Source organism: Alosa sapidissima, chromosome 23, assembly GCF_018492685.1.
Source record: "Alosa sapidissima isolate fAloSap1 chromosome 23, fAloSap1.pri, whole genome shotgun sequence".
In the NCBI taxonomy this organism is placed as follows: Eukaryota; Metazoa; Chordata; class Actinopteri; order Clupeiformes; family Clupeidae; genus Alosa; species Alosa sapidissima.
Genome location: NC_055979.1, coordinates 9,074,266 through 9,100,724, shown reverse-complemented (window position 1 = coordinate 9,100,724; position 26,459 = coordinate 9,074,266). Strand labels below are relative to the sequence as shown.

At 45.3% G+C, this 26,459-nt stretch overlaps 1 protein-coding gene across 28 annotated transcripts in view; it reads left to right on the top strand.

Annotated features, from left to right (window-relative positions):
- LOC121699069 (CLIP-associating protein 1-B-like) overlaps positions 1 to 24,781 on the top strand; it is a 68,649-nt gene extending 43,868 nt beyond the window's left edge. For 5 of the 28 annotated variants that reach the window (XM_042081681.1, XM_042081683.1, XM_042081702.1 and 2 more), the window contains 25 exons: positions 1,315 to 1,422; positions 2,851 to 2,880; positions 3,753 to 3,911; positions 4,670 to 4,777; positions 5,258 to 5,320; positions 6,195 to 6,298; positions 7,465 to 7,488; positions 8,369 to 8,613; positions 9,104 to 9,167; positions 9,361 to 9,363; positions 9,502 to 9,665; positions 10,260 to 10,338; positions 10,932 to 11,075; positions 11,962 to 12,057; positions 12,996 to 13,142; positions 13,760 to 13,869; positions 15,411 to 15,551; positions 16,575 to 16,722; positions 17,357 to 17,600; positions 17,904 to 17,963; positions 18,300 to 18,493; positions 18,926 to 19,054; positions 20,592 to 20,798; positions 21,082 to 21,198; positions 21,910 to 24,781. In XM_042081681.1, coding sequence (XP_041937615.1) covers positions 1,315 to 1,422; positions 2,851 to 2,880; positions 3,753 to 3,911; positions 4,670 to 4,777; positions 5,258 to 5,320; positions 6,195 to 6,298; positions 7,465 to 7,488; positions 8,369 to 8,613; positions 9,104 to 9,167; positions 9,361 to 9,363; positions 9,502 to 9,665; positions 10,260 to 10,338; positions 10,932 to 11,075; positions 11,962 to 12,057; positions 12,996 to 13,142; positions 13,760 to 13,869; positions 15,411 to 15,551; positions 16,575 to 16,722; positions 17,357 to 17,600; positions 17,904 to 17,963; positions 18,300 to 18,493; positions 18,926 to 19,054; positions 20,592 to 20,798; positions 21,082 to 21,198; positions 21,910 to 21,996 — 2,975 coding nt within the window. In that variant the 3' untranslated portion in view covers positions 21,997 to 24,781. The remainder of the gene's footprint in view (positions 1 to 1,314; positions 1,423 to 2,850; positions 2,881 to 3,752; positions 3,912 to 4,669; positions 4,778 to 5,257; positions 5,321 to 6,194; positions 6,299 to 7,464; positions 7,489 to 8,368; positions 8,614 to 9,103; positions 9,168 to 9,360; positions 9,364 to 9,501; positions 9,666 to 10,259; positions 10,339 to 10,931; positions 11,076 to 11,961; positions 12,058 to 12,995; positions 13,143 to 13,759; positions 13,870 to 15,410; positions 15,552 to 16,574; positions 16,723 to 17,356; positions 17,601 to 17,903; positions 17,964 to 18,299; positions 18,494 to 18,925; positions 19,055 to 20,591; positions 20,799 to 21,081; positions 21,199 to 21,909) is intronic. The other 23 variants (XM_042081684.1, XM_042081685.1, XM_042081691.1 and 20 more) reach the window with 17 other exon arrangements.
- Positions 24,782 to 26,459: the final 1,678 nt, after the last annotated feature.

The window sequence follows — 26,459 nt, the reverse complement described above, 5'->3', positions numbered from 1 at the left end:
AATATTATATATATGTATATAATCCCCTCCACTCGCGTCCTCTCACCCTTCCTGTTCTCTGTGCTGTATTGTGGCCATACGGTAACATACTGAAATGTAATGCACTGTACTGTACTGTACTGTACTGCACTGCACTGAGTGGAGGCCTGCATGGTCCATGTCTGCATGGTATCCAGTGTGTTTGCTGTTGCTGTGGTCTGTACTCCTCTCCTCTCCTCTACCCTGTCCTGACCTTACGACCTCTAATGTGATTAATCACTAGGGGCAATATAAAGGAATGACAAGGGAATATATAATATATGCTAGGTATATGTATGGAAATATAAAGGAATATATGCTAGGTATATATTTGAAAATATAGAGGAATATATGCTTGGTATATATTTGAAAATATAGAGGAATATATGCTAAGTATATGTATGAAAATGTAAAGGAATATATGCTTGGTATATATTTGAGAATAAAGGAATATAAGGTAAGTGTGTATATATATAAAGGAAAGGAATTGCACAACACTTGAAGTAAAGGAATTGCACAAATGACTGACTAAATTCAATGAAGATATTTATGATGTCTGAAGTTTTGCTCATTTTACAACACATGTTATGAGCTTAACGTCATACAGATCACCAAGCATTGTATTGGCCTCAGTAAACGCAGGTTTTTGGCGTATAAATATTTACAATGTTTGAGGGGACGGCAGCATCAGTTGTTTTCTGGGATATCACCTGTGGTGGTGACGTTGTGTGTTGACGTGTGTGTTTTGTTGAGAATGGACAGTCCTGGTCACAAGTCAGCCCTTGTGTACGCCGTGCCTGTCACTGCACCAGGCCAGTAGAGATTTGAGGCCCAGCTGGTGCTCCTAATGCACTACTAAACTCATATGAGCAGCATCTGCACTGTGACCTATGTGTGGACTTAAGTACAGCATGTGTATCTGGTTTGATGTGCTGATGTAACCAATCTCTCTCTGTCTCCCATCACTTTCTATCCTTTCTTTCTTTGGTCTCTATCCTCTCCTCCTTTGGTCTCTCTATCCTCTCCTCCTTTGGTCTCTCTCTATCCTCTCGTCTTCTGGTCCCTTTTGTCCTCTTGTATCTCTGGATATCTCTTGTTCTCTCTCCTTTCTTCTCCTGCTCCGCTCCTTCTCTTTACCCTCCTGCTCCTCCTCCTTCTTCTCCTCCTCCTTCTCCTCCTCACTCTTCCTCTTCTGTTTCTTCATCATCCTCTTCTCTCCTCTTCCTTTTCTTATTCCCCCCTTCCTCGTTGTTGTCCTCCTCCTCTCTCTCTCTCTCTCTCTCTCTCCATTCTTAGGTCGTGTACGTACCAGGAGACCAAGTGCTGGCAGCACAGCAGGAAGTGTCACCCCAGCCACAGACAGCAGGGGGCGCAGTCGAGCTAAAGTGGTGTCTCAGTCTCAGCGTGAGTATCCACTCCAGACAGGCTCTGTGCCATACTGACACATCTACTTAGGTGTCAGCAATACTGTTACACTGAACGATCGACACTAGAATATCATCTAAATGTTCTTTCAGATTTGTGTGTAACACTGTGATGTACTAACAAAGTGTGAAGGAGCTCAGTCATTGGGATGCAGATGTATGGTGCTTGAGTTTTGGAGGAGGGGTTTTACACCCATGGGAAGTTGTGCATTGTGACAGATGCATGTTTTGTCTACCACAGATACTGAAATGATAGTTTCAGCTATCATAGTGTTGCGTGAAGAAAATGTGTTTTGACAGATTTTTTTTTTAGATTCCCTGCTGTGGTAGTCAGGATTTGGCAGATAAATCAGTGTCAAAATATCAGATGTTATCCTCCCCTCTCAACAAGAAAAATTACCCTCATCATTCTTCCAATTCAACGCCTGCAGTGAAATGTCATGCTCCTTCAGCTGTGATGGAATTGTAATGGGCACAGTATTATTAAGAGACAAAACGTAATAGGAATTTACAATCGACTCGCGTGAGAAGAAGCTTACAAAAGCCGATGTGTAGTTTATCGTGTAGTTGTTCAAAAGTGACTTTCAGTGCCATATACTGGACTGTGAAGGCAACTATATGGAATCTGTTTTGTTCGTAGTGTAGCAGTAGTTATAACAAACTACTTTGCGTATTTTGAAATGGTAAATTGGGGAAATGTTCCGACCATAATGAATCTTGATAACTTTTAGTAATGAAGCGGTGATTTTTTTTTTTCCCCTCCAACCCTACTTGCATCTTATCATTAGAATTATTATATAAGTATTGTCATTGTAAGAAGAGCAAACAACAAAATTAGGGGACCAATTAGTGTATGAGAAAAGAAAAAAGAGGACACAAGGACAACACAAGGTATTAATAAATAGTAAAAAGTTAGATGCCGTTCTTATCGCACTATAATGAAGTGTTCTCTCGTCTCTACTTCTGTTGCATCTTATTAGTGCTCATCCTACATCTGTCTCTCTCACTGATATTGGCATCATAACCCCAAGAGTGGAAAATCCAACACGTCAGACAGTTCAAAGCCCTCAGCCGATGCTTGAGGCTGCCGTCTGTTTTTGGCTTGTTGCCATCACAGCACAGAGATAGACATCGGGGTGAGAGTCAGCTGTGTGAATCTTGTTAGGACTTGGAAGTGTCTGAAGTTGGAATTTACCTTCTCCACCCCTGGTTTTATTAGGATTCCAAACATCATCAGAACAGATGTTATGGTTCTTGTAACATCTGCGCGCATGGTGATGTCATGATTCAATGCATGCTGGATAATGTAGTGTTTCACATCTCTGGTAACTGGATGCCTCCTTTCGCTGTCTTGCATCCTGCTCTTTCTCTCTCTCTCGTTCTCTCTATTCTCTCTTTTAAAAACAAGGATCCAGATCTGCTAACCCCACAGGCAGTGGTAAGCCTAGCCCCAGCCAATCAGAATCAGTCTTCCTTATCCACTCTCCTGAGAGGGAATCAGCATGTGCTGTCATTGCTCCAATAGCCTGCAGATGGTTGTTTAATCCACCCTTGCATGACTGCTCCTGGTTCACCTGTGTGTGTGTGTGTGTGTGTGTGTGTGTGTGTGTGTGTGTGGCTGCACTCTCTGTTGTGTTCAGTGTAGTACTGTGGTGCGATGGCTTCTTGTGTTGCTTTGTTTTTCACCCTCAGATGGGCCACGGTTTTGTCTTGTTTTTTTGCTTTCAGCTTGTCAGCGTTGAGTTCTGTTTTAGACATTAGTCACTCGGTGTAATTTTTGACCTGAGAAATGCTTTAAAACTCCGATCAATGAGGTTTACTGTGCACAAAAGGTGAATGGGTTGAGTGGCCCTCATACAGTATATCAAATAATGGCAAATTGATATAACTGCATATTTGTTCGGAAATGTATTGGTGAATTTACATTGTTTTATTGCAGACATTGATTACTATAGCACCCATGTGTACGCTATAGTAAGTTATGGCAAATTAACGTTTATTGCTAAATGAACAGTTAATGCATACAGTACTTTTACTATTGCCCCATCAGACTTTTCCAAATTACTTGAATTGTGAATTGAGATTAGTTATTTTAAAAGTATATTGGGGCTTATGACCTTGTAATTTCTCTGCCACCTAGCTTTGCTGGCTAATCTGCAAGAACTTCTTCAAAATCAACCGTTTTGTCCAGTGGATGTGAATTTGATTTTAATATGTGCAGGTCAGTCGCTGTCGTGTCTTTTTATGTCTGCCTCACACACTCTTTCTGCCCGTGTGTTTGTGTGTGTGTGTGTGTGTGTGTGTGTGTAGCGGGCAGTCGTTCCAGCTCCCCCGGTAAGCTGCTCGGTCACACATACGGGCGTATCCCTCGTCCCACGGGAACCGCAACGCCGTCGGACGGCAGGCGCAGCCGCATCCCCCGCAGCCAGGGCTGCAGCCGCGAGACCAGCCCCACACGCTCCAGCTCGGGTAAGGACACACACACACACACACACACACACACACACACACACACACACACACACACACACACACACACACACACACACACACCACGCTGATCAGTTTTTTGGACTTATAAAAAATGTTTTTTGAAAATGTTATAAGTGTCTGTCTGTTGTTGAAATTGACCCTCGACCACACAGGTTTTGGGTTCCGTACTATACCAGAGCAAGACTGAGAGAGAGCCTTGCATGGCAAACTATGTGTTTTATTTCTGATCTGAAGATTTATTTTGGAGCATGGAGAATATTTACATGTGAAGGTTTTCATTTTTTGACAATCGTGTGTTGTCAGGGTAATGGTTTATATTAGTGAATTAAGGTGTTTTATGTTTGTATTGAAGTGTTTGTTTTGGCCGGATTGTCCTCAGGTGTCTGGACCTGTCTGTGACTTCCTCCTCTCCCCTACCTGTGTGCTGTTCTATTCTGCACTGTTCTATTCTGTTCTATTGTTCTATTCTGTTCTACTGTTCTGTTCTGCACTGACCTGACTAACCCCCGTCCTCTTGTTCCTGCTCTAAGAGCATCAAATGCATCACATCTTTCTCTCTTTTTCTCTTTTTTCTTTTTCCTGTGTGCCTGTCTGTCTGTCTGTCTGTCTCTACTTGTTGATGTGTGTGTGTGTGTGTGTGTGTGTGTGTGTGTGTGTGTGTGTGTCTGGTGCGTGCGTGTCTGTGTGTCTACTCTTTGTTCACCTTTGTGTGTGTGTGTGTGTGTGTGCGTCAGTGCGGGTGAGTCGTATCCCGCGGCCCAGTGCGAGTCAGGGCTGCAGTCGTGACACGAGTCGCGAGAGCAGCCGTGACACCAGCCCCGCCCGTGGCTTCACCCCGCTGGGTGAGTACGGCCACACCAAGCCCACTACCCACAATGCACCTGTGACCTCTTAACCTTACCCTTACCTCACCCTAAAACTAACCTGAAGCCTCTGATAGTTGTCCTCTAACAGTTCCGAAACCTCTCCATACAAACTAAGCTTTGTTTCTGTCTCCGTACTGGTGGGTTGAATAAGTGGAATTTTAAGTCGGCTGTCTGTAGTCAGTGCAAAATGCTAATGTGAACTGTAATAGGGAGTCTATCTACAGAGAGCAGTCTACTGAGGGGATGTTTGGGTTGATGCTGTGAAGCAACGATCAGTTAGGAAAACTATGGCTTAAAGATATGTGGCTAAAACTAAGAAAGACTGAATATGATCTTGATTGTTAATGTAGACCCTCAGGTAAAACAAACCTGCAGGTAGAATGCGATCTGTGTGTGTGTTTGTGTTTGTGTTGACCCTTCCCCTGACTGTTTCCCGCTGCCACACCCCGTCCTCAGTGTCACGGCGTCACTCCCGCTCCACGAGCGCGCTCACAGCGGCCGACCCACTCGGCTACTCAGGTGACCCTTCTCATCCACGGCGCTTTGCGTGCCCGGTGCTGTAACGCCTCATCCAGCCACAAGAGGGCGCCAGAGATTTAAAAACCTCACACTTCCCAAATGCTGGGTAACGTCAAGCCTGTAGCCTCAAACAGACACTTTCACAGCTAGTCTTAAACCCACTGGCAGGTGTCCAGCAGGAATTCAGTTTTGTGAAAATAAAGTACAGTTAAGAAAGGTAAATATATTTAGAAAACAAAAAATGTTAAGCACCTCTTTATGCATCTGGTGAATTGTGAGGTTTTTGTCTCGGATGCCCCTTTTCCTTCTTTTTAGTGTTGTTGCAAATGGTTCTGTTCTTTTTTTTAAGTATACTTTTTGCAAATCTTTATCATTTTTTGCTCATGTCTGAATTTAAGGGAGTTATTTTGTCAGCTTGCATACCGTATTATTACATTAACTTTTTTGATGAAAATGTTTAATTTGGTCCATATTGAATTGTTCTTATTTTCAAAGGCATTATGTCATCTGCTTTTTATTTTCATAACCAATTTTTGTAATGTGTTGCCATCTTTTTTATTTTTTAATTTGCCGAGTGGTGCAAATGAACGCTGTGAAATGGCATGTTTTAATTTAAAGTAGCCCATGTATAAAGATTTGTTAAATCCCTTTTGACATGCCTACCATCTTCATGTAATGTACATCTGTGTGTGTGTGCCGTTAATGTTCTGCCAGATATGATGACTTAACGATGGGCATCATCTCATCTTTTGTCGTTTACCTGACTTCCTCTTCATCCATCCATCCCTCCCTCTTTTTCCACACTTCTCCTCTCCTCTCATGCATTTGTCTTCCTCTCTAATGGTGTGTGTGTGTGTGTGTTTTTCCCTGACAGACCGCTTTGGCCTGGCCCACCAGGCTCGGATCTCGGCCTCCGTTAACGCCATGCGCATCCTCAACACAGGCACTGATGTGGAGGCGGCTGTGGCAGACGCTCTGGTGAGAACACACTCACACTCACACACTTAAGCCTATTTTATGCTTCTGCATCGAATCGATGGCGTACCCCCGCAGACCTCTCTGCGTCATCGTGAACCCCTCTCCTACCCCTCCGCCGTAGCTTAACGTGCACATCCAAAAAACTGTAACTTTGCGTCGAGGCGACACAGACTGCAAGGACTGTGATTGGTCAACTTGCCCTGTGTGTTCATAGTCGGTGTTTCAAGCAGCCTACTGTGGGGATTAGCAACAAGCTAGTTCACTGACATTTGCAAATAAACTCATATTTTGGTTACAATGACGGGGTTTTCCGTTTGTAAAGTGTTTATATGTTAGTATGGTTTTGAAATTAGCACTTCGCCAACAAGCAGTACTTTGTGGGCAGTTGTGCTAAAGTTCGCCTCCTAACATAACTTAAACTGACTGGCAGACATCTTGCAAATAACCTCAGACTTATTTGCTTGTTTACTGTGTCTATTTCTCGATACTTTGTACAAAATCTAAGCAAGAAAAAATGGCAAACAAATTAGATTAATATTTTTACACGACAGTCTATGGGGTTTGCCATTCTGAGTAGCAGAGCCCGTTTACATTCTCTGTGAGTAGGCTACCGTTTCAGTCATAGGCTACAGTCTTGTTTCGGTGGTGGGCGACGCAAACACAGGCGACACCGAGCGTTATGGCGGTGAAATGCCCCGCAATGCAAAGCAACCCGACGCAGAACCATAAAATGGTCACGACGCCGTAGGAGTGCCGTGGAGTTGACGCAGAAGCATGTTGAGCCCTTCAGTCACACACACATATTTGATATCCCCCTGTTTCATGTTGCTTAGTGTTATTTAAATGAAAATGTCTTAAAAGGGATTTGAGATGTAATTAGATTTTTTAGATATTGCCATGTTGGAGCAAATAGGCTTGTCAGTTACTGAGAAGTTATCCAAAAACAGGACCAGTACACTGTGTCAAATGTGAATTAATACTGATGTAATGTGAAATTGAATGAATTCAAATGAATCAAAAACGTGGAACACTGGAAATCCAGACGTGTGTGTGTGTGTGTGTGTGTGTGTGTGTGTGTGTGTGTGTGTGCTGTGATTCTGAACTGAGACCTTTGAGAAGTAATGTCTTGTACTCTTCCCTCCTTGGTTCCTCTTTAACCCTCTCAGCTTTTAGGCGACTCCAGGAATAAGGTAGTTGTTTACAAAACCACTCCCGCTGTTCACACTCCCTCAAACGCAAACTCCTACTCATGCAAACCCACAGGAAAACGCCGCAGGGATTCATACACACATGCATAGACCAACCCTGATCAAGCTCCTCCCCCCTCACTTTAACCAGCTCTGATGACACACACACACACACACATTTAATCAGAAGCCATGCTGTCATTCACAGTAGTGCTACAATATATGCCGTTAACAGCGGCCATTAACATTTATTAATTAACATTTCAAATACTATTGACTTCTTCCCAAGGAAAGAGACTCATCCTCTATCAGTACACACACTATAATTTCATGAAGTGATAATTCACCTCAGCCATGTGGACCATCACCATCCACCAATGAGCATCCAGTTTGATCATCAATACTCCATCCACCAATGACCATCCTGTTTCATTATCGATACTCCATCCTGTTCCTCTGAGAGCTCCATATCTACTCAAAGACACTGCATGCCTCCTCCTCCTCCTCCTCCTCCTCCTCCTCCTCCTCCTCCTCCTCCAGTAAACTGATTGACCCCTACCCCCAGTAGCGTAGCTGCATGGATGTGACTGGTGCTTGTAGATTTTGTGTGTCCTAGTTGACGGTTAGCTGGAGATGGTCACTCATTTCCAATCTCTCTGTGTTTCCCTCTCTCTCTCTCTTTCTCTCCTTTCTTTCTTTCTTTCTTTCTCTCTCTCTACCCCTTCTCTCTCTCTCTGTTTCTTGTCTTATCTTTTTGTATGCCCTCTTCCTCCTGTCATCTCTCTGTATCCTCTCTTCTTTCCGTCTTTCTTTCTCTCTCTCTCTCTCTCTGTGTCCCGTCTTCTCTCTCTCCTCCCTTTTCTGCCCTTTCCCCACACCCTAGCGGAGGCCGATGCGGCGTCGGTACGAGTCGCCGGGGATCTACTCCGACGACGACGCCAACAGCGACGCGTCGAGCGCTTGCTCGGAGCGTTCGTACGGCTCACGGAACGGCGGCATGCCGCACTACATGCGCCAGACGGAGGACGTGGCCGAGGTGCTGAACCACTGCGCCAGCTCCAACTGGTCGGAGAGGAAGGAGGGCCTGCTGGGCCTGCAGAACCTGCTCAAGAGCCAGCGCATCCTCAGGTCAGACCAACAGAACCGTACTACAGCAGAGTGTATTTAGAACCCTTAGGACAACACTTATCAGATCTTTTCTGTTACATCAAAACCGGATTATCCTCAGGTCAGAACCACACAACGGTTCTTTAGCAGAGTGCGTTTAGCACCCTTAGAACATCACTCATCAGACCTGTTCTATATTACTTTGGAACCAGATTATCCTCAGGTGGCCACATGCTTGCCACTCATGCTCTCACCATCCTGGTCTTTGACAGAATTTAGTCAGAACTCTTATGAACCTGTAGAACACTTTTTAGGCCCGTTATCAGATCAGTTACTACCAGATCTCGTGCTCCTGCTCCCATTGGTAGTCATTGCATTAAGTTACAACCCTTAGATCCAGTTACAGAAGTCATTACATTGAAAATAGGATTGAATTTCAATTAAGTATGGAATTATCTTTGACACGGAGTTGAATTTAATAAGAAATTACCTTTTTCTTTTGTGGCCGCAGCCGTGTAGAGCTGAAGCGGCTCTGTGAGATTTTCACCAGAATGTTTGCAGACCCACACAGCAAGGTAAGCACACACACACACACACACACACACACACACACACACACACACACACACACACACACACACGCACACTGGTTGAGACACCTGCAATACACACTCATTATTACACACAGAGTGGTCATTTCACTGCACTAACTCACTTCTGCTCTCCCTGCATGGTCTGCCATGGGTGCGTGTGAATGGACATCATCAGAGAGTAAGTGTTCTGTTTAATCCTGTTTAGTTGTAATTTTTATATAAAACCAGTTTGACTGAAGATATTTGATATTTGACACTATACTACACAATCTATAGAGCCTTGATACCGTATAAAGTCTGTGTGTGTGTGTGTCAGGTGTTTAGCATGTTCCTGGAGACACTGGTGGACTTCATCACGCTGCACCGTGAGGACCTGCAGGACTGGCTCTTCGTCCTGCTCACCCAGCTGCTGAAGAAGATGGGCGCCGACCTGCTGGGCTCCGTCCAGGCCAAGGTCCAGAAGGCCCTTGACGTCACCAGGTCTGCACACACACACACACACACACTCACTTAAATATACGCACGCACACACACACACACACTCACTTAAATATACGCACGCACACACACACACACACACTCACTTAAATATACGCACACACACACACACACATACACACACACACACACACACACACACACACACACACACTCACTTAAATATACGCATGCACACACACACACACTCACTTAAATATACGCACGCACACACACACACACACACACACACTCACTTAAATATACGCACGCACACACACTCACTTAAATATACACACACACACACACACACACACTTACGCACGCACACATGCATGTGTACACACACACACACACTTACACCATGGGTGCAATGAAATGATGTCGAGAAAATAAATCAGACAAAAGACCAATGTGTCTAGAATATGTAACTTGAATGTGTAATATTTAAGCCAACCTTGAAGGAAACTGTTGTTTTTTGTCCACAAACTCCTAAGAGGACCTCAGTGATAGGCTTTTCTTGTCTTTCCTATTTGCCTTGTGGCTCCCTGACGTCCATCTTGTTTTTCTCCCTCTCTCCCCCACTGGTGTTCTCAGGGATTCCTTTCCGTACGATCAGCAGTTCAACATCCTGATGCGGTTTATCGTCGACCAGACTCAAACACCCAACCTCAAGGTTGATGGATGTTTTATTTCTCTTTCTCTTTACATTCCTCCTCTCTTTTCCTCTCTCTCTTCTCTCCCCTCTTCTCTCTCTCTTCCACCCTGTTTTTACTCTTCTCTGTCTCCCTTACACTCTCTTTCTTCATCCTTTCTCTCCCTCTTTCTTTTTCTCTCTCATTTCCTCGCTCTTGCTCTCTCACCCTCCCTCTCCTTCCCTCGCTCTCTCTCCCTCTCTCTCCCACCTTCTCTCCCTATAACCCTCTTGCTTTCTCTCTTCCTCCCTCTCTCTTGCTCTCTCTTCCTTCTCCCTCTGCCCCCCCCTCTCTCTCTCTCTCTCCTCTCTCCTCTCCCCTCTCTCCTCTCTCCTCTCTCTCTCCATGTCGTTCTGCAGTAGAGATGACATTATTCCTGTTCTGTGTGGGAAGTGTGGGTGTGTTATTGTTATGGCTGTGGGCTGTTGGCCACACAGTGGCTTTGCCTGCCTACGCAGCCCAGGCTGCCGCTGTAGGCCTGTAAAAGCTGTTTTTGGACCGGGGGGGGGGGGGGGGGGGTTGTGGTGAGGTCAGCTCGGACACGCTGTGTTTGTTTTTCCTCGTGCCTGCCTAGGTGAAGGTGGCCATCTTGAAGTACATCGACTTGCTCGCCCGCCAGATGGACCCCACGGACTTCGTGAACTCCAGCGAGACGCGGCTGGCGGTCTCGCGCATCATCACGTGGACCACCGAACCCAAAAGCTCCGACGTCCGCAAGGTGAGTCGGAAAAAAACACATTGTATAGGACCAACAGCCATGGCTACTGTCCCTCAACTCTTCAGACTGTGTACAACCTCAAAAAGTCCTGGATGCTCTTAAGATTTAATCTTCTGTCCTTGGGCAAGCATCTCTGTCAGGTTTCATGGTTCATTTATGATTTTAGTGACTTGAGTTGTGTTTGATACTTTCTTTTTACTAGATTCTGAATAATATTGTAGCGCGTAGTGGGCTGGGGGTTTGAAACACTCTCAAACCACATGATTTGGTTTTATGAGTGCGGTTTTATAAAACGGGGAGCCAGCAGCAGGCTAGTGTTGTTTCTGAGGGTGGCTGTGCACATGCTGCCGGCCAAGTTTCCACATTCCCAAGCGTAGCAGCTACACGCAGGACACAGAAACCAGGAGGTAGAGGGCTTGGTCACTGAAACAGGAGAAAAGGTTCACTTAGTGGTGGACACTCCACAACTTGGACTTAGCTAGTATACAATTCTTCAGATTCTTAACATTTACAGTTATATTTAGTCCTTAGGTCAACACTTTTAGCAACGGCAATATTTTATTACAACAGTATTTTATAGATATATAAATATTTATTTCCATAGGTAGGGTAAGGAAAACAGCCTTCTTGGTAGAATAACATAGGATGGATTATGACTGTTTATACAAACAGTAGTTTAGCCAGAGTTTTTATCCAAGGCAACTGATTTTACACATACATGTTCATCAGTACAGGTGTTCTCTGGGTGTGGTACCCATGATCCTTTGTGTTGGACCTTTCTCTGCCAGACCAGCTACAGGTGCACAGAACATGTCTGTCTCTCTGACGTTTACCCATCATTCCTCAGACCCTAACATGTCTCTGACCTCTACCCACAATTCCCCAGACCCTGCAGAGCTGGGCAGGGGATGACTGGGCTGGCAGGCCTGGCTCTCTGCTTTCCCTGCCCACGGAGAGTAACATGGAGGAGAGGTGCAAGCAGGTAGAGACCCCCCCCCCCCTCAACAACAACCCCCCCTGCTCCTGCGCCCCCAAACTCGCCCCCGTCTGTGCTAAACTAGCTCCTCTCTGCCCGCGGACCCGTCCAAAACCCCGCCAAACCTCTCGACTACTACAGACTCTTCCTTCCTATTTCTCTTTCTTTCTTTCTTTCTCTTTCTCTTTCTTTCGTTCTCTCCCTTTCGCTCTAACCAAGCTTTGCCAGATGGTTGCAGATTGATGTCAGTTTTTTTTATCTCTCTAGCTGTGAATACTGTGCTGTAGCTACAACCCATAAAGAGACGTGTGTTTGTGAACTCTAAGGAAATAGTAACCTTGTGTTTCGATGAGTTTTCCTGACTAAGTCGCTCCTTGTTTCACACTTTTTTTTTATTTTGTTTACACTTTGAGTGACTTCTGCTTTAACAGTTAACTGGCTATATGGCCGATCTGATCCGACCTGACCAACATGCATGCCGACAACAAGCTATGCGCTAAAATGGTCTACTACTACGTGTGTGCCAGTGCTGATCTCGACTGATGAATGTTCAGGGAGTGAAGCTCTCTCTTAACCTTTGACCTGCAGCCTGCTTCCAGGCTCTTTCCTGCCTCTCTGCTCCCATGCGGTTTGCATGTCCTAATGGATTGCCCGGGAGTGCCCTGGGGAACTGGAGCTGCATCAGACCGCTTTAGCTCAGCGGCGCCCTCTACTGCTCTGGAGTTTTGCTTGCGACTCAAGACACTCTCATTGATTGCCTCACTGAGGCTCCTTGTTGATTTTTCTCTGAAAGTCTACACACACACACACACACACACACACGCGCAAACACACACCATGCTTCAGAACACAGTGCCAGTGCACTCACCCTTTTCACTGTTTATCTCTCTGTCCATTTAATATATGTGTGTGTGTGTGTGTGTGTGTGTGTGTGTGTGTGTTAGGCGGCTCAGATGGTCCTGATCTCTCTGTTTGAGCTGAACACCCCGGAGTTCACCATGCTGCTGGGAGCTCTGCCCAAGACCTTTCAAGACGGAGCCACCAAGCTCCTACACAACCACCTCAAGAACTCCAGCAACGCTGCCGCTGTGGTAAAGCACACTCTCTCACACACACACACACACACAAACACACGCTCTCACACTCTCAAACACACACACACACACACACACACACACACTCATAGCGGCACACACACTACAGACGTTTCATAACTGTTAGTAACAGCTGAGACATATTAAAGGTGACGTCTGTGAATCTGGCAAAATGTTTGTGCAGCCACTGGCCCAGATGTAAGGAGAGTTCAGGAGAGTTGAGGACAAAGTTTAAGTGAAGGCAAAAAGGGTTGAAAGTGTGAGGGAAGTTTTTATGGACACTAATGCCTTTGCAATGTTTGTTTCATGAAGCTGTAGACTCTGTTGTGTCTCCAGGGTGGGATAAAAGCTTGGGCCTCTGGCCTAGCACACTGCATTACACTGACTGCTTTCTACAGAGTTTTAAAATGTTTCTCTCTCTCTCTCCCTCCCTTCTTTCTGTGATCTTCCTTCTCTTGTCTTTTCATTTTTGCTGTGGTCCTTTCTGCCCTTTTTATCTCTCTCTCTCTCTCTCTCTCTCTCTCTCTCTCTCTCTCTCTCTCCTTTTCTCCCCTCTCTTCCCTTCTTTCTCTTGTCTTCTCCCTCTCTCTCCCTCTCTCTTTCTCTAAACACAGGGTTCTCCCAGTAACACAGTTGGCCGGACCCCTGCTCCTCGCCACCCCAGCAGCCGCACCAGCCCCCTCACCTCCCCCACCAACTGCTCCCATGGGGGGCTCTCGCCCAGGTGCGTCATCCATACACACACACACACACACACACACACACACACACACACACACACACACACACACACACACACACACAGGTTGGGTCGAGTGCATCCATGACTTATGGATGAGAAAGTATATATATATGTGTGTGTGTGTATATATATATGAATGAATGAATGAAATTCCCTGTGAATGTTAGATATATATTATGAATATTATTAGTATTACTATATAGGGATTACATTCTATAGATAGATAGACAGATAGAAAGAATACACACAGTGCATATAATATGTACAGTAAAGCTGGACAGCGTGGGAGATGTGGTCTGGTGTTGTATAAACAGGGGCCCTCGATCAGTCGGTAGCACCTCTGCATTCCCAGCAGTAGCAGCCTTGTTTGCATGTGTTGCTTTGAATGGCCCTCGTGTGTGCTGTGAATCTCCCTCATGCTGGACATGTCTAATAGAGCACAGACTCTAGACACACACACACACACACACACACACACACACCATTCAAATCTCCCATTAATGGGAGAGTGACCGTCCCATGGCTACAGTATCTGATGTAAGTTATTACGTCTGTTTGTTTATTGAGAGATGAACATGCCAAAGCTGCTCTTCTGATGCATTAGATATGCCCTCGTGGCCAAAGAGCATCTGGCGCCAAGACATATGAGTGAATTCTTAGTTTTGTGTAGGCCGATAACTGATGGATGTCTAGGTTGTTCAGCGGGAGGCACAAATACATTTACAGCTCTGGAAAAAAATTAAGAGACCACTGCACTTTTTTCTGATGTCAGCCTACATTTGAGTGACATTCGAATGAGTTGACAGTCATATTCAAATTTGCAGTGGTCTCTTAATTTTGAATATGACCGTCAATCAAATGTCACTCAGCAACCATAGGATGACATCAGAAAAAAAGCTTAATGTTTTTCTTAAAAAGGCCTTTGTTTCAGTAGTAGTAGTCTTTGTATCATTATTTACTTTAAACACCTAAAACCAGCCAAGTAAATAGGTCTGAAGCTCATGTCTCAGTATTTTCTGAATCTTTGTTTATGGGTTGGTGGGTTTCTTTTCTGTGGTCTTGATTTTATACTTCACAGCAAAACAAATTCTTTCACTTTTTCTCTCTTTTCCCCTCTTTCCTCACTGCTCTGTCCATTATCCATTCCTCCATCTCTCTTTTTCTTTCTGTCTATTCTCCTGGTGTGTCCTATTTTCTCACACATGCTCTCACTCTCTCTCTTCATCTCCTCTCTGCCTCTTTTTTTTAACTCAAACTCTTTTCCTTTATCCTCACATTATCTTTCTCTCACTCTTTTCTCCTTCACATCTCTCTCTATCTCTCTCTCCTCATCCATCCTTTTCTCTCTTTCTCTATCTCTCCCTCTCTCTACTTGTCATCTCTCTCTCTCTCTCTTTCTCTCTCAATCTCTTTTTCTCTCCTCATCCATCCCTCTGTCTCTCTTCCCCTCTCTCTTTCTCTCTTCCACTCTCCCTCTCTATCCTCATCCATCCATTCCTCCCTCTCTCGCTCCACCCACCCAGTCGGCTTTGGGGGGGCAGCTGGAGCACTAACGGCCTTTCTAAGCACCCCCCTCCCTTCCCTCCACCCTCCTCCTCCTCCTCCTCCTCCACCCCTGCCGCTCCCTCCACTAGGGGTCCTCCCCGCCGCGCTTTCTCCCCCAGGTAATGCACCTCAGCCGGGGGGCAGGGTGGGGCACGCAGTGGGTGGAGAGGAGGTGGAGATGGAGCTTCAGGTGGAGAGGGTGCTGCTCCGTGTCTATATACCAACTGACACCTGAAACGGCAGACAGATCAGAACAGACTTCCAGATTTTGATATCAGATTAGGGCTGGAGCATTTCAGCTATAGTCATCTGGTTTTCTGGGTTAGATTTACAAATTTGATATCAGATTAGAGCTAGAGCATTTCAGCTGTAGTCATTTGTTTTTCTGGGTTAGACTTCCAGATTTGATATCAGATTAGGGCTGGAGCATTTCAGATATAGTCATCTGGTTTTCTGGATAGGACCCATGAGGAGATCATGTTTGCAAAAGAAAATCCTGTAATATAAGCAGCACTGACATGTTCTACTCTACTCATACAGTGCAGATCATATTTGAGTAGAGTATGAGATGTTATGCTTTTCACTAAGATTTGAGTGTTAGCATTTTGAGGCTGAAACATGAATATCTCGTCTTGTCCCATTGTCACTGTGAATTTCTCACCGTGTCTGGAGTCCAAGTCATGTGTGTGTGTGTGTGTGTGTGAAGCGTCCCTTCCCTTTCTCATGTCTCCCATGCTTGTGGCCTCCTGCTGTGCATCTCTGCTGCTGTTTTTGTTCTCGCCCATCCCACTGGCTGTATTTCCTGTGTGTGCGTGCGTGCGTGTGTGAATGCATGAGGGAGAATCAGTGCCGTCGCTAGTGGACGCTCCCATGTCTGGTGTCTAGATTTGTTTTTGTCTGCGTCACGTGGTCGTCACTCGAGTTGAAGTTGTCCTTTGGTGTGTTCCAGTGTCTTTTGGAGGCTGATTTGTACGTTCGTTTCGATGTGTCCCATCATCACTTGCCTGCCTGGGGTTTGTTGAGGGGGACATGCTGTACTCGTCTTTGTGTCCCTGGTGTGTCAAGCGTCTGCATTCATGTATATGTATGCATATGTATATCTAGTCCTCACTTTGTGTGTGTGTGTGTGTGTGTGTGTACAGCATGATGGAGTACGACACAGAGAACATGAACTCGGATGAGATCTACAGCTCGCTGCGCGGCGTGACCGAGGCCATCCAGAACTTCAGCTTCCGCAGCCAGGAGGACGTGCTGGAGCCCGTCAGAAGGGACGGCAAGCGAGACGACCCGGTCAGTGTGCGCGCACACACACACGCTCATGCTCAAACTCACACACATACACACATACTCTCATACACGTACACACACACACACACACGCAAAGCTCATGCTCACACACATTAATTCGCTGAACTCGTTGTGAAGTTTAAATGAACCGTCACGTTGCATCCAAGCTGTAAAATGCAGACGTTCAGAACACAGTAACGTTGTAGCATATGACGGAGGTGGCTTTTAGCAAGATGGATGACAGCAGGCTAAGTCAAATAGCGATGTTTCAAAGCTAAAGTTCATCAGAATTTTGGGATACGCCCGCTTGACAACGGGAGAGATAGAACTAACGACTGGCCTTTGGCCGTAGCAACCATCCATTTAGAACTAGTAACGGCAGTTTGTCCTGCAAGTTGAGAAATTAGCTGATATGTGTCGGAAAAAAGTAGTTCTACAAACAAGACCGTTTTAGCGATTAAAGAGTTTAAATTGTAACAGGAAATGAACACATTATTCGCTTTGCGTCGGGGCCGTTTTACAACCTCGACCGTGCATTAACTTCTGTGAACAGACCACCGTGTCGTCCATTATCCCTTACTTCATCCTCTCTCTCTCTCTCTCTCTCTCTCTCTCTCTCTCTCTCTCTCTCTCTCAGGCTGGCGGTATGGCGTCGTCGGGGGCGGAGCAGCGGGTTGGCATGGACGTGGTGGAGAGCGGTGGCGGTCGGACGGCGCTGGACAACAAGACGTCTCTGTTGAACACGCCGTCGCCGCGCTCCTTCAGTGGCCCGCGCGGGCGCGACTACAACCCCTACAACTACACGGACACCATCAGCGGCTACGACCGCAGCGCCCTCAAGGAGGCCGTGTTCGACGACGACGCCGAGCACTTCAGAGATGGTCAGTTCCTTTACATAAGGCTTTACATACTTAACCATTAAGCTTGGGTCTTTTGCCATTTAATAGTTGAGTAAGACCTGTGTGTGTTTGTGTGTGTGTGTGGCAGGACCATGAAAAGCATCAACAGTGAAACCACTGTAAGAAAATCTGAGTCAAAGGAATAACAATAAAGTCCAGATGCAGTTCCCAAGCTAATATTTAATGGCGTGGCGTAGCGTGGCGTGGGTTTCAGACGTGTGGTGTGTGGACTTCATTGCTTTGACATGCACTCCACTCACAGACACTCACTTGTGCTCCTCACAGGTCGTCGACAGCAGGAAGGTGGTGAAAATAAGATCATGCACCCCAAAGCCTTCCCAACAGGTAGGACCCAGGGCACACACACACACACACACACACACACACACACACACACACACAAGAAATAGCTTAAAATCACTGATGGTACCTTTAATAGCTCCCTATCAGCCAATCAGAAAAAAGTATTTCTCTGTCCCCGGGGGACATTGTACTATACATAATTCGGTTATGGAAAGGTGGAAAGTGCGCTCACAAGGCGTTTTTGTGATTACTCAAGTTTCATTCTTTAAAAAGCAATAAAAAAAGTGTGAAAAAGTGATCACCACTTCCCATTATGTGCAGAGCAGCGGGAGATATTGTAATAGATAATACACTTCCAATTCTGACCCCCACCCCCAGGTGCAGGGCAGCAGCTGGAGCTGGTGGGGGACCTGCTGAAGGAGCTGTCCAGCTCCATGGGTGACCGGGTGGAGGAGCGGCGGACGGCGCTGCTGGAGCTGCTCAAGGTCACGCGGGAGGACTGCCTGGCCGTCTGGGACGAGCACTTCAAGACCATGCTGCTGCTGCTGCTCGAGACACTCGGGGACAAGGACGTAAGGATGCACACACACGTGCACACACACACACACACACACACACACACACACACACACACACACACACACACACACACACACACACACACACACAGACAGACAGTCTGGATACAGCCGGGGACAAAGATGTAAGGATGCACGCACGCACGCACACATGCACACACACGCACGGCACGCACACCCTGGATACAGCCGGCGACAAAGACGTAAGGACACACACACACACACACACACACACACACACACACACACACACACACACACGCACATACACATACATACATGCATGTAATTTTAAAAGCCCTGTTGGATTAGTTGACTTTGTTAGTTGTTGAGATGAGCTTGATTGTGTTCGTTTTAATGGTGTGTGTGTGTGTGTGTGTGTGTGTGTGTGTGTGTGTCTGTCTCTGTGTCTCTTCTCCCCTTCAGCACACCATTCGCGCCCTAGCGCTCCGGGTTCTGAGAGAGGTCTTGCGGAACCAGCCTGCCCGCTTCAAGAACTATGCAGAACTCACCATCATGAAGACCCTGGAGGCCCACAAGGACTCCCATAAAGAGGTAGAGCCCGACTGGACTCTAGGAAACCCCCTGTACCTGTATTCTGTATGGCTAGCCGTCTTAGAGGTCAAACTACGCCAGCTAACTGTCCTCTCTTGTGTCACCATCTTCTGGCCTACTTGTGTGGTTTTCCAGTGTCAACATATAGAACATGTATTGCGCCATATATTCGGACAGTCTTCTGTGTGTGTGTGTGTGTGTGTGTGTGTGTGTGTGTGTGCTGAGAGAGGTCTATACGTACAACCGGCGTATTGCATTCGTATTTCAAGTGATAGAATTAAGGTGTGACTTATGTTTAGTTCACGCTATGACGTACAATTTAAGCTTGGCCGAACTTAGTTATACAGTCAGCTACTGGCAGCTTGACTGTGACTATGTTCGTGACACTCCTGTAACGGCTTCTGCACACAGCTGCGTGCGTTGCAGTGCTGGAGACGCATCCTATTCACTTTACATGGGCTCACGTCATCCGTTGCCGAACTAAATTGTGGGTCCGTTGCGTTGCGTTTCTCCCGTTGCTCGCGTTGAGAAGTTCAGCTGTTGCTGCACCGACAGACGGCACCGGCCAATCAAGCCAATTGACGGACGGCACCAACCAATCAAATTACGTTTATACTTCAAGTCATTTGCATAGCTACCGTCGGGAACACCCATTGGCATGCGTTGATGGTCCATTCAATCCAAACATAATCATATATTTCCCTTAAAATGGGGTACGTGCAGCACATCCAAAGTTCCCGGATGTGCCGGTCGCATGTATATTGCGCCATATACTTGGACACCCTTCTCTCTCCCACTCTCTCTCTCTCTCTTGCTTTTCTCTATCTATCTCTTTCTCCCTCTCTCCACTCTATTTCTCTCCCTTTCTGATTCTCTCTCTTAAGGTTCTCCCACACCTATTGTGTTCTGGAACATGGGTTGAATACAAATGTTGCGATTGTCTCTGGGTCTGTTTCGTGTTTACACAGCAACATTTAGAGTGGAACAAAACTCATAAGCAAAGCTCCACGTGTGATTAAACTGCAAGTACATTGTTCAGATGGCCGCTTCCATTTTGACAGACTTTCCAGACATAAAGTACTGCTGTAGAGTTGGATTGGAGATGGGCCGTGAAGGCCGTCCTCTAAGTATGTTTGGTTTGTTCTGAAAAGAAGCTCACGCATACCCACTGATCTTTGGGGGCCAATGGTCCAAGTTCCGATTCAACTGTACTCTGTGTGTGTGTGTGTCTGTGTGTGTGTGTGTGTGTGTGTGTGTGTAAGAGATGTGTGTCTCTCTGTGTGAGAGTGTGTGTGTGTAAGAGATGTGTGTATGTGTGTAAGAGATGTGTGTCTCTGTGTGTGTGAGATGCGTGTGTCTGTGTGTAAGAGATGTGTGTCTGTGAGAGAGAGAGATGCGTGTCTCTGTGTGTGTGTGTGTGTGTGTGTGTGTGTCTCTGTGTGTGTGTGTCTCTGTGTGTGTGTGTGTGTGTGTGTGTGATGCATGTCTGTGTGTGTGAAAGCACCCATACTCACTCTTCCCCCTCCATCCCCCCCAGGTGGTGCGTGCGGCGGAGGAGGCCGCCTCCACCCTGGCCAGCTCCATCCACCCAGAGCAGTGCATCAAGGTGCTGTGCCCCATCGTGCAGACGGCCGACTACCCCATCAACCTGGCCGCCATCAAGATGCAGACCAAAGTCATCGAGCGCATCGCCAAGGATTCGCTCATCACACTGCTGCCCGACATCATCCCAGGCCTGCTGCAGGTATGCCCACCTGACCCTGACCCCAACCCCTACATTATCATATAAAATGAACATCATCCTAGGCCTGCTGCAGGCACTGTACCTTGGTATCTACTAACAACCCCCATGATGCCTACACCATCACACAGAAACCCATAGCAATACTAAACAAAACATTTACATTTTGATTTTCAAGGGACCATTAAGTAAAACAAAGGATTGTTGTCACTCCAGAATGGGAGGAAGTAAACCATGACCTTGTATTCCTCTGTGTGTGTGTGTGTGTGTGTGTGTGTGTTTTCAGAGCTATGATAACACTGAGAGTAGTGTGCGCAAGGCGAGTGTGTTCTGCCTGGTGGCCATCTACTCTGTGATCGGAGAGGATCTCAAGCCTCACCTGGCCCAGCTCACGGGTAGCAAGGTACGCTGGACACCCCCACTACACACCTGATGCTCCAACCTCACAGTCACATAGAATCAATATATTGGGGTGGGGGGGGGGGGGGTGCTGTGGGGCCCACAGGGACCCGGGGTTGAGTCTGACCCGGGTCATTTCCCGATCCCACCCCATCTCTCTCTCTCTCCCACTCACTTCCTGTTTCTATCTTCAATGTCCTGTCCGATTAAAAGGCATAAAAGCGCCAAAAATATTTAAAAGAAAACAAATCAACATACTAGACACTTTGTTCTGGTCATCAAGCACAGACACACACTTTTATTAGCTAAGGTTTCTACATTGATATAGAAAAATCTCTTAATCAACTAGGAGGTTCTGACATAGAAAAATCCCTAATCAACGAGGAGGTTCATACGCGGGGCAGGGCGATATGTGGATGCATCTCCTTTTGTCATTTTTCTTTCTGATGAAAGCACAATCTGATTCTAATTCATTGGGCTATTGGGCAAACAATAACGTAATATGCATACAACACTGGCATGCGATTTATACACAATGTAGCCAATACGTGGGAATTTACTCTAGACAGGTGTACAACAGATGTTGTCAGCCTTGTATTACACAGGAAATGACTGTGTACATGTTGTCATTCTTCTAATTGTGTGTGTTTCTTGTGTTATTGTGTAGTGTTGTGTGTTATTTCTAATTTGTCTGACGATGTGGTCGCTTCCCTAGATGAAGCTGCTGAACCTGTACATCAAGAGGGCCCAGACCACCAACAGCAACAGCAGCAGCTCCTCAGACGTCTCTTCTCACAGCTAAAGACCACGCCTCCAATCCTCCAATCACCTTGGCACCCCACTCAGACGTCTCGTCCAGCTAAAGACCAGTCCTCCGGTCACCTCACCGCTCCACTCCGCCACTTAGCACCTCCCTAATGTCACACACCCGCCCATAAGGCTTTATCTCCACCCAGAGGTTCCGATCATAAGCAAGACACTTTATCCCGCTGAAATTCAGTGTAGTTTGTCCCTCTGTCTAGCCCATCGGTAAACAGTGTTTTAGATTGTTGTTTTTTTTTTTTTTTTTTCCTGATTTGGAAATTCTGTTAACTCCACTCTGTTTATGATTGCGTGGGTATTTCAGAATATGGTGTTCTATGTTTTCTTTTGTTTGTTTATTTTTAATTGTTTGTTGAATGTAAAGGGACTCTTTGGGTCTCCATGACTACGCTGCCTCGTGGCTCTCCAGAACATTCTGATGTGAGATCAGTCATCTTGGGAACAGAGACGCATTTATGGGCATTTAAAGATTTTACTGTAAGTGTTAAAACTCTAGAGGAAAAAACAAACAAACATGCAAGTCTGTGATGAAGTCTCTACTTGATCTTTTTGTTTTCACATTGCCCATGGAAGGTGAAGAAGAAACTGTGAATTTCTAGGGAATCGTTCCTTCTCCGTCTCCCATCACAGTCGCGATGTTTGTTGTCGTTTGGGAATGTACAGTCGTGGCGTGGGTGTTTTCAGTTACAATCATTCACTTTGGGTTTGTTTATGTGTGCTAGACTGTCGGATCATTGTTTGGCTGGGCCAGTGATTTACATTACAAAATTCTGATTTGACCTCTCTGAGGTCAAAGGTGAAACTTGGAACATAAGGAAGTAGAGACTTTTACATTATTTTTCACAAGGACCACTTAATTTTATGTGATTTCATTCTTTTATTTTTTTTGTTATTAAGGACCAGATTATGTAAGAAGGTTGAATATATAAATATGATTGTGTATCAGATAGAACCGTTGTTACTTTAAAAGAAGTAAGAAGCACTAGTAAACTAAGTATGATTGATAGTTCCCTGAAACATGAGTTTATGCTGGAATTTTTAAAATCTTATCAGTGTTTTGTTTTGTTCTTGAAATCCCCAAATAGAACATGACTTGGCATAAAGGAAATATCAACTTTATTGATAGCTTCTGGGAGGGGAGGGTAGAGAGGGGTGTTTGGACAATCTCAGTTGTTGTGTGTAGAATAAACATGCAGTCCCAGTGATCAAAATGAAAATTCTTACAAAAGGCTGTGGAAATATCAGCCAAATGTCAATGTAGGATGTTTTCCAGAGCAATAATTTTTAGAAAAAAAAATTAAATAATCCAAATTGGATTTTCTCGTATTCAGTGCAAACAAAAAATCGTCCCAACCCAGTATACCCCCTTATTCCTGGCGTCTGCGTCGTTTTTTTGGGCTTGTAGAAGGTGAAAGTTCACAGACACTTTCAGCTGCTTTACATATGAAAGCCCGACACCTCACCTGCAGTATGTACTTGCTGAACGTTGGAGTATTGGAGTACGTCATTTGGGGCTTGGGAGGGGGGAGTTTTCTGACAACACTAGTCGGCCTTACTGATTACTGTCTCACTGCGTGGGGGCGTCCCGTGAGCGGTGTTCTTCGAGCCCTGTTAGGGGGGGTGGGTGGGGGGGTCCAGTACTTTAGAAGAGTACTGTGGATGGAAACAGTGATTTTATAGTTTGATTTTCATCCATGTCTTATCTATTTATGGAAGTTCTCTGCCTGTTATCTCTTCCCTGATGTGATTGTCGAGCTTTGGGCAGTTTTTAATGAAAAGCTTTATATATATATAAATATACATACTAAATCTACACACACAGCTCTCAACCCAAGGCCACTGCTTTGCCAGGTTTTGAACACGTAGTGTGAAGAATTACTCACTCCTCTTCTTTTGCACGCTAAGCAAATGCATGCACGTTCTCCCTTTATTTGCTTTCTCAGCCCCTGCAGTCCTACAAAACCAAATCAACCTCTCCTTCTGTTTTATTTGATTTGATTTGTTTTTTTTTCTCTCTCTCTCTCTCTCTTTAGCCCACCTGTGCATTTTGGCACCGCGTCTGTTTTGCTCAAGCGTAGGATGCAGCTGAGACTGAGCTTAACATACTGCTTCTGGCTAGCGTTTCCGAACCTCCAGAGCTGGACGTATAACCCTGAGCGAGTGCCCACCCTGCCACTGGGACTCGAGTAGACCAGGGACCTCTGTTACTTTATGTTACCGTTTAGTCATCTCTCTACACACGTCGTTTGAAAGTCTAGCATAGAGTTTCGGACTTTGGAAAAAGTTACTGGTGAAAGTGCACACTTGGAGAAGTGTTTCCCTGATGCCTAGTAGTACCATCTGTTTCACTCTCCTCCACTTGATCATCCGCAAATGTATTTAACTGGGAGATGCTTCCCTACACCTGCTAGGGAGAAGGCCAGCGTTCAGTAGAAGGCAGTTTGTTAAAGATGGCAGCCGATTACGTATTGCTTTGTTGCTCAGCTAATGTTGACCATTAGGAATGGTGTATTTGCAAACTGCTTACTGCGCATGTCCTTTGCTCTTCTTTGTTTTCTTCCTCCTTCTCCTTCCTCCTCTCCTTGTTAGCTTCTGTTCTCTAATCTGTATTTATGTTCTTTTTTTCTTTGTGTGTATTATGACAAATGTACATATGACCCATTTTCTTTCTTTCTTTTTTTTTTTTTTTGTCAAGTCACTTGTGATGGAATTTGCAAAATGAACTTAATTATGCTTTAGAAATAAAATAAAACCTCAGTTTTCCATGTGGTGTCTGATCTTTGTCTCTCCACCCCAATCCAGAGGCCTCCTGATAGTGTTTTGGTTATATATTACAGTTAGTGTTTTGTCACTCTTTGGTCTCTTTGATAACTAATGTTTTCCAGTAATCCACAGCAAAGGTAATGCTAATCAGACCTCATGACCAAGTAACTATTAATAACCAAATAGTGTGAGTATTCCTGACTATACAGTAATTCCCAATAGTGAGTATTCTTGCCTCAGCTATCATCTCCCGTTGTGCCATTTACAAATGTCTTTTTTTTGGCAATTGGCTCACTTGCAAGCAGTTGCGTCAGTCCTTCACTTGGTGCCACTGTTGGCACCCACGTCTGAATAATGAATAGCGGATTGTAGTGAAGCCTCATTTGGGTTTTTACCAAGGATGTCGGGACACTCTTTCATGTTCTTCCAGTGGTCAGCTTGGTAGTTCCCTTTGAATTGGGACACTGTGTTAGTATTGCACTTACTTTTGTTTAGGCTTATATTAAATGAAACCCATTCCTCTATGATACCAATGACCCGATGGTAATTTGCGTAAGATTGGGTGTAGATTGGGGTAGGCTACTTGAGAAGAATGCTACGCAAATGCTTAATTGTTTTGACCCATCCTTCATGTGAATACATTGATGTTCAAACGTAAGTGGTTGCCTAAAATCTGGGCTAAATAAACAGGTTTATGTAGGATAGAGAGGCATCACATAAATCAATTTCCAAATCATATTTGATCCTAGCCTAGGCTACTTATTTTCCATATTGTTGATATCGCCTGGCTGCAATGGCACGAGGGTAGGCTACTTTGCTGGAAGTCTGCCATGTGAATACCAAGGTATGGGTAGAATTTTTAAAAACATTGTTTACATATAGAAAAGCTAAGCAGCTTTCCTTATCGTTCTATGGTTTCTCCTCACAAACCATAAGAAGATTTTATTTCAACATCGGAGGTGCAAGCTTTACATCTTGACACTGGTTCAAATTGAGGACTACCTGACTTTTGAAACCATGGTAAGCTATATTTTAGTGAAAACGTTTCTGCGGTAAACGTTTCCGTTACAGAACAATTGTAAAAGCCATTCAACATAACTTTACAGACTTTCCCAGTGCCACCCAAAGAATTGCGTAGCCTATAACGAAAATAGTTGGTATCCTGTCTTGCCTAATAGCAGGTAGACACACATTTGTGTTGGAAGTGGTTCCTAAAATGTGGTCATATAGATCTAGTAAAACTGATGGTTAATATCCTGAAATTAGCTGAAATGCGACCGTTTGTTCAGGTGTGTCACCTTACAAGGCCCCTAGCCGTAGGATGTGGTAGCGTCTCAATGCCACCAGCAGAGGGAGCCGGCAGTGTGCGTGTGGGAAAGCCCAGGGGTTCTCACAGTAAGAGTAACCGTAGACCGGTAGGTCAGATGTCTGATCGGGCGGGCAAAAGGGTAGAACCCAGATGAACCTGTTCGCAAATTTCAATTTGCTCTGCAGGTTGGTCTGGAAAGGTGCCCACGAAGTTTCTAAATTACCAAAAACCCAGGAATGTTTATTTTCTTTGGAATTGAGTAAACAACGACATTTAAAACCTCTGTTACTTCTGAAAGGATTTTGTTAGAGTTTAGTTTCACTTCTGGTGCCCGTGGAAGCAGTAAATCGCCAAATTTGGAAACGGGTGTC